This window comes from Mytilus californianus, unplaced genomic scaffold (genome assembly GCF_021869535.1).
Source record: "Mytilus californianus isolate M0D057914Y unplaced genomic scaffold, xbMytCali1.0.p SCAF_8, whole genome shotgun sequence".
Classification (NCBI taxonomy): Eukaryota; Metazoa; Mollusca; class Bivalvia; order Mytilida; family Mytilidae; genus Mytilus; species Mytilus californianus.
Window position 1 is genome coordinate 10,116,690 of NW_026262734.1, and position 16,098 is coordinate 10,132,787.

The 16,098-nt window shown below is 32.9% G+C and overlaps 1 protein-coding gene and 1 long non-coding RNA gene across 2 annotated transcripts; one reads left to right on the forward strand and one right to left on the reverse strand.

Moving 5' to 3' along the window:
• Positions 1-3,581: 3,581 nt before the first annotated feature.
• Positions 3,582-15,587, reverse strand: LOC127710782 (mitochondrial import inner membrane translocase subunit Tim22-like). The gene is made up of 4 exons (XM_052216744.1): positions 15,350-15,587; positions 10,794-10,978; positions 8,211-8,283; positions 3,582-3,974 (listed from the first exon to the last, which is right to left on the reverse strand). The coding sequence occupies exons 1-4, from the start codon at positions 15,582-15,584 to the stop codon at positions 3,892-3,894; spliced, it is 576 nt and encodes a 191-aa protein (XP_052072704.1). The 5' UTR covers positions 15,585-15,587; the 3' UTR covers positions 3,582-3,891.
• Positions 8,403-9,076, forward strand: LOC127710786 (uncharacterized). Its single transcript, XR_007986329.1, has 3 exons — positions 8,403-8,552; positions 8,609-8,636; positions 8,749-9,076. It is a non-coding gene; the product is annotated as an uncharacterized LOC127710786 (long non-coding RNA).
• Positions 15,588-16,098: the final 511 nt, after the last annotated feature.

Sequence of the window (16,098 nt, forward strand, 5' to 3'; positions counted from 1 at the left end):
AAAATCGAACATTGGACCATGAAATGAGGTCAAGGCCAGCTTGACATGTTCACCGCACGATTATTCCATACACTAAATACAATCAACCTTTACTTATAGTATCAGAGATATGGACTTCATGATGACCAATGAACCTAGAACACGAGATTAAATGAATCCTGCCAGACAAACATGTGTATCTTACATTCCTTCTGTGCACCAAATATAGTTCACCTATTTGCTTATAGTATCTGAGATATGGACTTAACCCCAAATATTTAACCTTGATTATTGATGCATAAGATGAGGTCAAGGTCAGGTGAACCCTGTAACAGTCATGTAGTGCTATTTTTAGTTAAGCCTTTTCCATGAGATTTTTATAGTTTGTTACTTACACAAGTTTTCAACATTAAGGCAGGGTTGAGTGCTCACAAACATGTTTAATCCCACCACACTCTGAATGTGCTTATCCCAAATCATGACCCTGTAGTTCTGTGGTAGTCTAGATTGTATTGGCCCTTATTTGTTTTATGATTTTAGCTAAATCAGGTCGTTGATTTTGTCTTTTGTATTGTTTTACATTTTGTCATGCCTGTGCCTTTTATAGCTTACTATTCAGTATGGTTTTTGCTCATTGATGAAGGTTGTACAATGTCCTATAGTTTATTGTCGAGCCTGCGACTTTTGTCGCAGAAAGCTCGACATAGGGATAGTGATCCGGCGGCGGCGGCGTTAGCTAAATTCTTTAAAGCTTTATATTTTAGAAGGTGGAAGATCTGGATGCTTCATACTTTGTATATGGATGCCTCATGTTACGAAGTTACTGTCAGTCACATGTCCAATGTCCTTGACCTCATTTTCATGGTTCAGTGACTACTTGAAAAAAAAGTTAAGATTTTTTGTAATGTTAAATTCTCTCTTATTATAAGTAATAGGATAACTATATTTGGTATGTGCGTACCTTGCAAGGTCCTCATGCCCGTCAGACAGTTTTCACTTGACCTCGACCTCATTTTATGGATCAGTGAACAAGGTTAAGTTTTGGTGGTCAAGTCCATAACTCAGATACTATAAGCAATAGGTCTAGTATATTCAGTGTATGGAAGGACTGTAAGGTGTACATGTCCAAATGGCAGGTGTCATCTGACCTTGACCTCATTTTCATGGTTCAGTGGTTATAGTTAAGTTTTTGTGTTTTGGTCTGTTTTTCTTATACTGTATGCAATAGGTCTACTATATTTGGTGTATGGAATGATTGTAAGGTGTACATGTCTAGCTGGCAGGTGTCATCTGACCTTGACCTCATTTTCATGGTTCACTGGTTATAGTTAAGTTTTTATGTTTTGGTCTGTTTTTCTTATACTGTATGCAATAGGTCTACTATATTTGATGTATGGAATGGTTGTAAGGTGTACATGTCTAGCTGGCAGGTGTCATCTGACCTTGACCTCATTTTCATGGTTCAGTGGTCAAAGTTAAGTTTTTGAGTTTTGATCTTTTTTTATAATATTGTATGCAATAGGTCTACTATATTTGGTGTATGGAATGATTGTAAGGTGTACATGTCTAGCTGGCAGGTGTCATCTGACCTTGACCTCATTTTCATGGTTCAGTGGTCAAAGTTAAGTTTTTGAGTTTTGGTCTTTTTTTCTAATACTATATGCAATAGTTCAACTATATTTGGTGTATGGAAATATTTTATGATCTATATGTCAGTCACGCAGGTTTTATTTGACCTTGACCTCATTTTCAAGGTTCATTGCTCAGTGTTAAGTTTTTGTGTTTTGGTTTTTTTTTCTTAAACTATAAGCAATAGGTCAACTATATTTGTTGTATGGAAGAATTGTTAGCTGTACATGCCTGCCTAGCATGGTTCATCTGACCTTGACCTCATTTTCATCGTTCATTGGTCAATGTTTAGTTTACTTGGTTAATGTTAAGTTTATGTGACAGTTGTAATAAAGCTTTATATTTAGGACTATCAACATAATATCAATGATTAGTAAAGAAGGCGAGACATTTCAGCATGTGCACTCTTGTTAACATACTAATCCTTTAATGGATAGTTATCTTATTGGCAATCATACCACATCTCCATATTTTATGTGTTGACCTTGCAAGAACCTATATACTAATTATAGTTATCCTATTACTCATAATAAGTGAGAAATTAACATGATTAAAACCTTAAAAGTTTTTTTAAGTCAGTCCTCACAAAAAACTTTTTAACTTACAAGCCCTAAAATCAGTCTGTCATCATATTTATAAATCTGTAGGGCTTGTAGTTAATTGTGAATCATGGAAATGCAGTCAACAATGGTCATATGACAGATGAAAACTTCAGGACATTTGGAATCTATATACAAGATATGAAATTTTCAGGTCTTCTACATTTAAATTATAGCTTTAGAGACTAAGACAAATATGTTATGCCATCACTGCTGTATGGTCAGTATCCCAATCATGTATGTCTTGTATTCTGCAACTTTCTTTGAGACAATAATACTACTTACAATGTTCCTGACTTAGCATAGACACATTTATAATGAGGGGAATTTAAGTGGTTAAAATTGACAATTCATAACCCATTCCTGCATTTTCAGAGCCTCCTTTTATTAATTCCAGAAACTGATCACAGAGGCTACTCTCCTGGAATTTCAGAACATACTGACCTTCACTTTCTAAAATATTAAAAAAAACAAGATGCACCTGTTATGGTGCTAAGAATCCGCACACATGTAATAGACCACTTTCGAGTTTGTCCTTCACTGGAAAAAACTCGTCAATTATGCGCGCCTTTATGACGTCATTTACCAGATAGAGGGGATCGCCTGTATCCCTGCACTATTAACGTTCATCAAGCGTCTTAGTGATCGTCATTGAGCAGGATAAACTAGAAATAATGTCTGTTCTGTAGGTACTTAATGACAATTCCCTAATGACAGCAGTGCTGATTGTCAATTATGAGAATTCAATTTACCGAATAATACGTGCAATACAGCATCATAGTTTTCCAACCACTCACTCAACATGGGAACGAAAGTGACGATGCTCCTAAACGCACGAATGATGTTCACTTAAACCAAAGTTTTTGACGGAAATGCATCGAACTCGAAAGTTGTCTATTCAAAGTATAAACAAGTGAAAACAGGAAGTAGATGTCTGGCAGAACTGAAAAATGCTTGCATGTTACAACTCACCACTGTTTAGCTGCTGACTAGATGCATGTATTTAGGAATTCTGTTCAGTAGTACTTGAGTGTGATGAAAAAATTAAGTTCAATCCAGGGCTTCCATAATAAAAATTTGAGCAAGCCAGACATTTTTCACCTTCCTATTTTTATCTGTTTTGCTTTACAGTAACCAAAGGCATTTAGGTTAGTCAAGCTAACTTCATTCAACATATTGAAAAATTCAAAGTTTCTGTAAACAAAACAGGAATTTGGTACCTGACAGATCCATATACCTGTATATATATCAGTCATAAAAAAGTTGCAATGATGCTCTCTTTGGATGCATTTTGATCATTTTTGGATCATTTTGGTTAGAATCCTACACAATTTACTTTTATTGCAGAGATATTACATAATAACAAAACTCAACTCTTCAAAAACATTTATTCATTTACAAATCAAAAACTTCACAAATATAATACACAATATCATCCTACAAGTCAAAAAGCTAATAGAGTAATACTCTTAACGTTAGGTAAAAATCTATAACTCTTTTTTAATCCCAGATTCTTAACACCAGCCAATAAACTTATACTACTATAAACTCTTCTGTGAAGCAGTTCCAAAAAGTACAATTTACAAAAGTAATGTGTTAACAGTCTGTCATCTGTATGTTAGTTGGGTTTAGTCTGTGTTTAATAAGAGCCCACCATGTGAATATTTGGTGGGTTTAGCCTGTGTTAATGGTGTCTCATGTAATAATCTATAGCTGTAGAAAACACTGCAAATCCTGCTGCACCAAGCATGCCAGCCTTTAGTCCAGCTGAAAATATAAAGAAAACTTAATGATAATTTCCTCTTTAACATAAACTGCTAGAACAAAAATATGTAGTACATTATTAAATTTTAACTGCATTCATATGAGCCATGAAATTAAAATGAATTTGTAGATCTATTAAGAATTCCATTTAGCTAGAAAACTGACATGTCAGCAAGGGCCCAGCTTCCACGTTTGTTGGGTGAAGCACAGAGTCTGATGCATACAAAGCAGTTAATGTCAATGAGGTGTCAATTTTCATATATTTAAAACCAGCAATAAAGTCAAGATGTGTTCTCATTAAATATAAATTTGGTTAAAATTCTAGCTAAATGTCTTTTGGTGGGCAAACAATAACTTTTGACACAGATAATCATTTTGGAATAGCAAATTATACCTATACATTGATTTGTTTGAAATGTCCTAGCAATAGCAAGAACAGATGTTTCTCAAAATTTCTAATTTTTTAACGAAAACCACAGGCAGTTGTTTCAGATTCTTTTACTTTAGTCTATATCTATTTATTTTAAGGAAGTCTAAATTGAAAACAACGTTCAAACCTATGATTGCGTTGGATAAAAATCGCAATTTTTATACGTGTGCAAAACAAATTTCTTGTTAGAGGTTTATTTTAAGGAATATACAGGTAAAATAAAATGCTCAGCAGGGCGCAGCTTGATACGACCGCAGAGGTCGAACCCTGACGGTTGGGGCAAGTATGGACACAACATTCAAGCTTGATACAGCTCTGAATTTGGATTGTGATTAAATATTTGACACAGCATAGGTTTCTGACACAGAATGAATGTGGTCTAAGAACTTAAAAATTTTAAATTGGACATTCACCTATTATGGTCCAATATCCAAAATCTAAATACATGGTTAGATTCAGCATATCAAAGAACCCCAAGAATTCAATTTTTGATGAAATCAAACAAACTTTAATTTTGGACCCTTTTGACCTCAATGTGGACAAAGTTGATAATGGGGCCCAAAAATCAAAAATCTAAATACATGGTTAGATTCAGCATATCAAAGAACCCCATATATTCAATTTTTGTTGAAATCAAACAAAGTTTAATTTTGGACCCCGATTTGGACCAACTTGAAAACTAGGCCCATAATCAAAAATCTAAATACATGTTTAGATTCAGCATATCAAAGAACCCTAAGAATTCAATTTTTGTTAAAATAAAACTAAGTTTAATTTTGGACCCTTTGGACCTTAATGTAGACCAATTTGAAAACGGAACCAAAAATTAAGAATCTAAATACACGGTTAGATTCGGCATATCAAAGAACCCCAATAATTCAATTTTTGATGAAATCAAACAAAGTTTAATTTTGGACCCTTTGGACCTCAATGTGGACCAATTTAAAAACGGGGCCCAAAATCCAAAAACTTAATACACGGTTAGAATCAGCATATTAAAGAACCCCAAGAATTCAAGAATAAAACCCCATTGAAATTGGTCAAGAAATAAGCAATTTATACGAAGTATCTTCTTTTGCACAATACTGTGCAATTGAATATTTCTTGCTATTGCGCAATACTGTACAATTGACAATTTCTTGCTATTGCACAATATTGTGCTATTGGATATTTCTTGCTATTGCACAATACTGTGCAATTGAAGATTTCTTGCTATTGCGCAATACTGTGCAATTGAAGATTTCTTGCTATTGTGCAATACTGTGCAATTGAAAATTTCTTGCTATTGCACAATACTTATTATATAATAATTTACACATCCTGTTTGGTGTGTATCTCCTACCATATCATTATTATTTGCTTTTAAATATAAAACAGAAATAACCAACTTAAAATGGAAAATTTTAAAAGAAAATAAAAAGAAAAAAAGAAAAAAAAGGAAAAAAAAAAAAATCCCCCCCCAAATTTTTTGAACCCCCTTATGATTCATCACCCCCAAACTCAATCCCAGCCTTCCCTTTGTGGTATGGTACCTTGCAGTACAATTTCAGAGAGATCCATACACTTGAACACAAGTTATTGTCTGGAAACTAGAAAAATGCTTATTTTTGGCCCCTTATTCCTAAACGTTTTGGGCAATTACCCCCAAACTCAATTCCAGCTTTCCCTTTGTGATATGGAACCTTGTAGTGCAATTTCAGAAAGATCCATACACTTACACACAAGTTATTATCATGAAACTAAAAAAATGCTTGTTTTTTGCCCCTTTTTTTGGCCCCTAATTCCTAACATTTTGAGGCAATTACCCCCAAAATCAATCCCAGCATTCCCTGTGTGATATGGAACCTTGTGGTACAATTTCAGAGAGATCCATACACTTGAACACAAGTTATTGTCTGGAAACTAGAAAAATGCTTATTTTTGGCCCCTTATTCCTAAACGTTTTGGACAATTACCCCCAAACTCAATTCCAGCTTTCCCTTTGTGATATGGAACCTTGTAGTACAATTTCAGAAAGATCCATACACTTACACACAAGTTATTGTCATGAAACTAGAAAAATGCTTGTTTTTTGCCCCTTTTTTGGCCCCTAATTCCTAATATTTTGAGGCAATTACCCCCAAAATCAATCCCAGCATTCCCCTGTGTGATATGGAACCTTGTGGTACAATGTCAGAGAGATCCATACACTAACACACAAGTTATGTCTGGAAGTTACAAAAATGCTTATTTTTGGCCCCTTTTTGGCCCCTAATTCCTTAACTGTTTGTACCATAACCCCCAAAATCAATCCCAACCTTCCTTTTGTGGTATTGAACCTTATGGTAAAATATCATAGAGATCCATTCACTTTAACTAAAGTTAGAGTGCGAAAACCAATGTGTCTTTGGACGACACCGGACGACGACGACAACGACGACGGCCCCAACGTCATACCAATATACGACCGCAAAAATTTTTTGCGGTCGTATAAAAAAATCTGAGACAAGGGCCTGTGCTTTGAACACCTTTTTTGACATCAGAATCAGTTTGAATTAGCACATTATAAAAATATAAATCAATTGTTGTAATCCTTGTATAAAAAGATATTTTTCAAAATTTGTGACCTTTAACAATAAACTGCTTCGCTGAGCGCAGCTAGATACGCCTGCAGAGGTCCAACCCTGAACAGTTGGGGCAAAAATGGACACAATATTCAAGCTTGATACGGGTCTGAATTTGGATTGTATTAAATATTTGACATATTATAGGTTTCTGAATAAATGTAGTCAAAGAACTTGAAATTGGTTATATGAATTGAATTTATATTCAATTAAAGATTTCTTGCTGTTGTGCAATACACTGTGCTGTTGCGCAATACTTAGTAAATCTGTTGTCAGACTATAAACAAATAAAGTTCAATTAATTCTCAATGTCATATTAGAAATTTATGAAAATGTAAAGGGAGCTTACATAAATAGATATAAACAATTCACCAAAGTTTCATGAGAATTGCTGACAGCATTTTTGAGTTATTGTCCGAAAACTGGAAAATCCCCCCTTTTTTAATGAATAAAACCCCATAACTCAGAAATGTAAAATGTAAAATTTATAAAATTCTAAACGGAGCTTAAATCAATAGATATAAACAATTCACCAAAGTTTCAAACGAACTGCTGAAAGCATTTTTGATTTTTTGTCCGAAAACTGGAAAATCCCCCCTTTTTTATGAATAAAACCCTGTAACTCGAAAACGTAAAATCTAAAATATATAAAAATGGAAAGGGAGCTCATGTCAATAGATATAAACAATTCACCACAATTTCTTGCAAGTTGGTGAAAGCATTCTTGAGTTATTGTCCGAAAACTGGAAAATCCCCCTTTTCTTAATGAATAAAACCCCATAACTCGGAAACGTAAAATCTAAAATTTATAAAAAACGAAAGGGAGCTCACGTCAATAGATATAAATAATTCACCAAAGCTTTATGCAAATTGGTTAAAGCGTTTTTGAGTTAATGTCTGACATGTTGACAACGGACAGACAGACAGACGGACAGAGGTATACCATAATACGTCCCGTAAACGGGCGTATAAAAACTAAGATTACACCACATCTATTTGGAAATTAAACTTCAAATCTGATACTGTACCAGCAATTTGAAAAAAGCATATTTTACCCACATCTTATTTTTTGTTGAAATTATAGCAAATGTATGTGAATTTTTAAAAATAAGTATGATTTTACACCAATCTCTTTCAATTTTTGAGACTGGGAAACAATACTGAATGGCATCACCATTCTTTCTATCACAAAGGTTTGATTCTTACCTCTTAGGCCTAAAACACCTCCTACAATGCCTCCAGATATTGTACCATTGATTAATTCTGTCTTTCCTCGGTACTGAAAACCAAATATATCACTTATATTACAGATATAAATTAGTCAAATAATTTCTTCCATGGGAAAATGTTTTTTTGTTATGTTGGGTTGATGTGTAATCAACGACGAATACCTCACATCTCATTTTATCCTTATTTGAAAATAGTAAATTTTTAAATGGAAAACAACTATACATTTGTATTTGTGATATATGGCATCACAACTAATATGCAGGTTTTACTTCTTATAATGTTATGTGCAGGTTTTACTTCTTATAATGTGATGTGCAGGTTTTACTTTTTATAATGTGATGTGCAGGTTTTACTTCTTATAATGTTATGTGCAGGTTTTACTTCTTATAATGTGATGTGCAGGTTTTACTTCTTCTAATGTTAGGTGCAGGTTTTACTTCTTATAATGTGATGTGCAGGTTTTACTTCTTATAATGTTATGTGCAGGTTTGACTTCTTATAATGTTATGTGCAGGTTTTACTTCTTATAATGTTATGTGCAGGTTTTACTTCTTATAATGTTATGTGCAGGTTTTACTTCTTATAATGTTATGTAGATATAAGAAGATGTGGTATGAGTGCCAATGAGACAACTCTCCATCCAAGTCAAAATTTATAAAAGTAAACCATTATAGGTCAAAGTACGGTCTTCAACACGGAACCTTGGCTCACACGGAACAGTAAGCTATAAAGGGCCCCAAAAAATTACTAGTGTAAAGCCATTCAAACGGGAAAACCAATGGTCTAATCTATATAAAAAACGAGAAACACTTATGAACCACATCGACAGTGCAGGTTTTACTTCTTATAATGTGATGGCCAAAGACACAATAAACAGAAGTTACATGTACATTTGTATGTTGTTGTACTTATGCAGTAAAGGAGTTGTGAGCTAAACATAAATCAGGCTGTTGGTTTTTCTTGTATTAATTGTTTTACATTTTTTCATGCTGGGTCCTTTTATAGCTTACTATACAGTATGGGTTTTGCTCATTATTGAAGGCTGTACAGTGACCTGTCATTGTTCACATCTTTGTCCATTTGTCTCTGGTTGATAGTTGTCTCATTGGCAATCACACATCTCCTTATTGTTAAAAACATCAAAATCTTTAATAACTTTTGAACTTGCTATTTTTTTGTGGGTATCATTTGGAAAACATAATAAATATTTCATTACGTAATTAACTTTGCACTTGGAGGGTACTATGATATCTGTAAAAATTATACTTTAAGCAAAATTATATATACAAAAATGTATGTGGGAAGCTTACTGGTTTGTCATTTTGAATTAATTAAAAATTCTGTGTATCAACATGACTAACAAAAAGTCAAGGATTGTGAAGTATATGTAAATTTACTGTACATGTAAAAATGTAAACTCTTGTTCTGTGATACACAACTTTTCAACAGTGTTAGTTCCTTTACATGATTATCTCCCTTTGTCTGGAATTTACATATTCATTATACATGTAATTTGAGGTGAACAACTTACATTGTATCTATACATATATATATCATAATAATTTTTTTTAATACAGGTTCATGTTTAATCAATAGAAATCATAAACATGATAAACATGATAAACATGAAAAAGTAGGTTTTTCGACCTTATACACAAACTGGAATACTGTGGATTCATTTATATTCGAGGATACCAATTTTCATGGATTGAGAAAAAACAGTATTTTTCAAGGATATTTGAATTCGTGGTTTAGCAAATTTAGTTTACAAGTCTATAGAAAAATTCAATAATAAACATTTCAATTTGTGGTTTCACTATGCCTAGAAAATAAACCAAAATTGGTACACCACGAATAATAATGAATCCACAGCAGCGATTAAATTTGAAGAAACTTTTATTCAATATTCTGTTTAGATAAGAGTTGTTGTTTGCATGAACCATTATCTGATCATTTTGGGTCTTTTCCTGTCCTGGTCTGTTTTCAGTAACCTTAGTCCAGTGTTAACCCTTTGGATTTTCAATATCTGATACCACTTAATCTATCTCCTTAGATATATTTTCTCTAATATAATATTTTCCCACTAACCTATGATAATTTTCTGTTGTACAAAATGTAAGTGTTGTGTATTGAGAATATTATAGTACAAAACTGTACATGTTGACCTTTAGAAACTAACATTTATACATGTATGTCATTTGGTCTCTGGTTGATAGTTGTCTCATGGGAATCATACCACATCTCCTTATATGAATTATTTTATTTGTTCCAATTTGATTGACTGGTCATTTTGGAGTTTCAAGGCTCCTTGGCTTATGAAAAAACATTATTTATTTTCCTGAATGAAATATTTTATAATTTTTTCTTTTCTTATTTTCAAGAATCATCATGATTATATAGAAATAAGAGTGGACTTAAAACTTCCTGTTCCATTTTTTATTTGTAATTAACATATACATGTACGCTTGTTTAAAACAAGTTTACAATTTGATCTTTAACATTACCTAAATGGACTGAAAAAAATATGACAATGGTACAGTATAATTATATCATACTCACTGACTCTAAGCAGCATTCTGTTCCGGCAAACATACAACCCACTAAGGCAAAGTTTTTACCATATGAAAAGAATCTTGATTTCATTTCTTTGAGTACCATCCTGGTGGTCGGTGTCTCTGTTGTCATTGTAGACATTGGATCAATACCTGCTGTAAACAGACCAAATGCTCCTCCTAATGCAAAACCTGTATTTATAAAACAAAATATAAGACTAATTACTTTGTATTAATTTAAGCCTGTTAAAATGTAAAAACAAATCATTTATATATCAAATTTTTATGCCCCATCTACGATATCAGAGGGGCATTATGTTTTTCGTTCTGTGCATCCGTTCGTCCTTCCGTCCGTCCGTCCATCCGTCTGTCCTGCTTCAGGTTAAATTTGGTCAAGGTAGTTTTTGCTGAAGTTGAAGTCCAATCAACTTGAAACTTAGTACACATGTTCCCTATGATATGATCTTTCTAATTTTAATGCCAAATTAGAGTTTTGACCCCAATTTCACGGTCCACTGAACATAGAAAATGATAGTGCGAGTGGGGCATCCGTGTACTATGGACACATTCTTGTTTATCCTCTTTTTGTCATTCAACTATATGTAGCAGAATGGGATGTTACAAAATGTAGCTCCCCCTGCTTCACTCCAAATTTCATATTTGTTAATAAATATGTCATATAATGCTAAATCATTACAAATTAGTCATTTTAATAGATTTTGGTATTTATAATTTGTCATAAAAGACATTTATTTATACACAGCAATTTATCATGTGTATCTTGCTTTGAAAAGTTTATAATTATTCTTGACCAAAATGTAGAACCTTTGAAAATTATATATATAGTATTTAGCTAACTTTATCAAATTGTCTGAGGACGGACTATCAGTCCACCTGAAGATTAGCTGTGCTAATCCAAATCTTTAAGGATAGTGCAATTGCCACATTCCTACCTTTTCATATTGCTTCATTTCCATAAATTTGGAAATTATATGCTAAAAGTTTTTATGATTAGATCGGCGTCGTCATAATTGTCCATTGTTCACATTGCTATAGGATACTCTATATCAAAATGTAATGTTGAACCGAAATTGAATCAGACATACATGTAGTACAATGCAAATGAAGTTACTAAATTTAGAGTTAATCTATAATTGTTCTAATTGTCTTTATCTTAAAAATGGTTGTAAACTATTCTAATGGTAATTATAAGTGTATAAATAAAATGTGTTTTTAAATAAATATATGTGTAACATGAATGTAAGTACAATGTCAGTGTACAGTTTGTATAAAGTTTCTTCCTAATTTGGACAACACTTTTAGGACACACCCCTACCACTTCGACTGGCTTCCCTTTGGCCAGAGGTACTACTTCCAATCGCTTCGGGAATGCCATACCAGCACAAAAATAGGAGGCGTTGGTTCAGCAGCTCTTTATTTATTTTTTGATATAATAGAAATACATTGTACTATGTTTGATTCATTTTCGGTTCAACATTACATTTTGATATAGAGTATCATATAGCAACGTCAACAATGGAAAATTATGACGTCACATACAAGATGCCGTTTTTTTGTACTTCAGGAGTTCTAATTTTGTATACTTTGTCTTGATGACACCGATCTAATCGGCGAAACATGTCGACAATAAAAGATGCAGTTTACTTAAGTGTTGTTGTCAATGTAGCGGTATTTTATTTTTTTATCTTGACAACCCTGCATAACATCTGGTATCCACTTAAGGGAACTCTACCAGCACAAAAATAGGAGGCGTTGGTTCAGCAGCTCTTTATTTACTTCTTTAAAAATTAAGTACATGTAGGAAACAAAAACTTTGTTTTGTTTGATCAGATCTAGATTAGATTAGGACAAGAAAATGCTAGTTTTACCACTTTTTTAACACATCGTGGGAAGATGCTCCTGCAGGGGCTTGATGTCATCACTTTATGACGTCCTCGATTTTAGAAAACGGACCATTTTTAAATAAAATTAAACCAAAGCTTCCTTTACAAAAATTGTTAATTTGAAAATTAGCATCTTTACTCCTATTAAATACAGTGTTACTTGTTAATTTCAAGTAACATAAAGTCATGATCAGTTAAGATTTAGTGAGGGGAAGAAAAGCTTTGGAATTTTGGATGAAAGGACTATATGTCTGCTTCATTTGACAATCAACCTTCTCTTAAGCTTCTTACCACAGATTATCAAAATATAAAACTTATATTCAGATAAAGCAAAATTTCTATTATTTAGAAGCAATATTCTGAAGTGACGGTGACTGGTCTTCAAACTCGTGTCAAATTTCACACAAAGATCGCCACAATAGCACCCCACTTCACATTAATTATAAGAGGATTTGAAGTCCGAGTCTATGGTGCTAGAACTAACTTTTGGTAACCTGTTACATATTACAAAAATGTCTAAACAGAATTCCTGTAAAAAAAAATTTGAGAAAAACTGTGAATTTCTGACGGTAGCTGGTTCTGAACCACTAGTGATTTTTTTTTTATATTTTACAATGTCATAATTTATAAGAAGCTGCTGAACCAATGCCTTTGTGGTGAAGTGAAGGTAGAGTCACTAAAGAGGATACCCGATGGTATGCAGGGTTGTCAATAAAAATATATAAATAAAATACTGCTGGATTGACAACAATACTTTAGTGAACTGCAAGTTATATTGTGTCGACTAGTTTCGCCGATTAGATCGGCGTCTTAAGGACAAATTATATAGAAATTACAATCCCTGAAGTATAAAAAAATGGTATCTTAATTTTAACGTCATAATGTGTTTACTCCATTGTCTTTCATACTTGCCAACCTCTGATAATGAGAAATCATGTCATGACATGACATGACATGTCAAAAAGCGTGTAAAAACGTGTGACGTAGATGCGGACTTTTTAATATGAACAATGTTCATAATTTCACATTATATGCAAATTTGTTAATATATAAAACAATATTCAACTGTAAACTTTTATTGTATTCAACAGTGGTCTGTTTTGCTGCTTTTAAAGCAACACCACTAGGCACATAGTCAAAACACCTGCTGGTTTGGATACATTTACATGTACTTGATAACAAGGCACACAATATATCATTGTCGAGTTCTGATCAGAATTCAGTGTAAATGTCTTTATAATTGAAAATGATCTGTCACAGTCAGAATTGATATTTGGCTGAACTAAAATAGCTTCATGAAGCTTTGAAAGAGTGTCATAATGTTTTTTTGCCATCTAAAATGTCATCTATGATCTCTGCCATTGCTCCCAACAAACTTTACAATATATGTTGCTATTGCCTGGTCAAAACTGGGTAGTTTATCAGAAGACAGCTAATACTATGAGAACTGATCCATAAGTTCCGTGATATTTCCATCCCCTATGGCCTGTGGAAATCTGTTGGCTACATTTGAAACTGAAAAAGAAAAATATTTTATAATTGTTGAATGCTTAATCAAATAGCTATGTATTTTAGTTCTCCTCTCATATGTATTGTTATGATTGCAACATAGAGTGCACAATGCGTTACTCATCCCTCGATGATTTAAACTCGAACTCCCAAATATAATTTATAAATCTAGAATTTATCTTGGTACGTACACATCGTTTTCGCTTAGAAATCGGCTCTTTAGACGACAGTACAGGTCCTGAAAGCTACCTCTTTCTGTGGACATTTCCCCTAAGTGAATTTGAAAGAAAGAAAGTCCCAAAATCATAAAAACTAATCACAAACTACTTACCGTAAGAGCTTTTGCTGTTCATCCATATAGAAAAATAAACAATGGCCACCAAACAATTACTTTGAAATTTCGGTATTTATCGTGTTATAATGAAAAAACCAGAGAATCGCGATATCACTAACAACCAAAAAATCAAAACAACGAAAAAGCGTGTAATTGCGTGTAAAGTGGTGAAAAGCGTGTACACGCCATGTGATAAAATCCTCGCGTGTAAACCGTTGAAAAAGCATGTATTACACGCGAATATCATGTCAGTTGGCAACTATGTTGTCTTTGTTGTTCCTGGTTACCAATGTATGAATGAAATGAAAAAAATTACATATGTATGTACATAAAGATAGTAAATTAAAAAATATGTATACAAACTGTACACTGACATTGTACTTGCAATCATGTTACACATATTTTTTAATTTACTATCTTTATGTACATACATTTGTATTTTTTTCATTTCATTCATACATTGGTAACCAGGAACAACAAAGACAATGGAGTAAACACATTATGACGTTAAAATTAAGATACCATTTTTTATACTTCAGGGATTGTAATTTCTATATAATTTGTCCTGAAGACGCCGATCTAATCGGCGAAACTAGTCGACACAATAAAACTTGCAGTTCACTAAAGTGTTGTTGTCAATCCAGCAGTATTTTTATTAAAGTCATAATTTGTAAAAATAAAGAAAAAAATTTGATAACCTTAGTACATTTTTTCTGTACTGAGTGTAGTTTTATTTGTACAGACTTTGTTCCCTTTACACAGGTAAGACCAGCCTTATATTTTGTTCAATCAATATCTACAGTACAATATCAATACCTGCAACACAACTTGCAGAGGCTCTGAATGAACAACTTTCAAAAAATGCAGTAATGAATACTTCTTCTTTTGATTTTGGCATCTGAGGAGCAGTACCAAACGGCATAAAGAAGTTTCTATGCTTCTTCTTTTCACCAATAACATTATCGACTATAAAACTAAAATTTTGAACGTCATTTGGAGTTAAAACTGGAATTTTATCAGTCCCAGTGTCCTTCGACATGGGCGCAGCCATGACAGTTATTACATAAACTCCAGATCAACTTGATTGTGGACATGACAATAATCCGAAATTATATATAATAACATCGGACTAATACATATTTAGGCATTTGTTTCAGAAAATGGCATACATGTATAATTATATCCTTCCAACTGAGATCTAGAGGTTAAAAATATTTTAGGTCCCGAAAAAAATTAAATTCGAAAAAAAAATGAAAAAGAGTATATATAAACGCAAATGAAATGTTCATAATGTCACACAATCAGTTTTGAAACGACTTTTAATATTAAAATAAGTAATGTTAGATACAAATGAAATAGTCCAATTGCAACAACAGTCACCATTATATATATCAGCAACAACTTTCAACAGATTAATCGGTGTAGAACCAAAAACAGTACTTAATGCACTCTGGAACTATACATTTTAGTCCGACCCGGCAATAAAAATTCATTACAGAGGGGGGCAAGGGGTTTAACTGTTATGCTGTTATGGGGCAATTTAATTCTTTGGTATCTGTTATTCT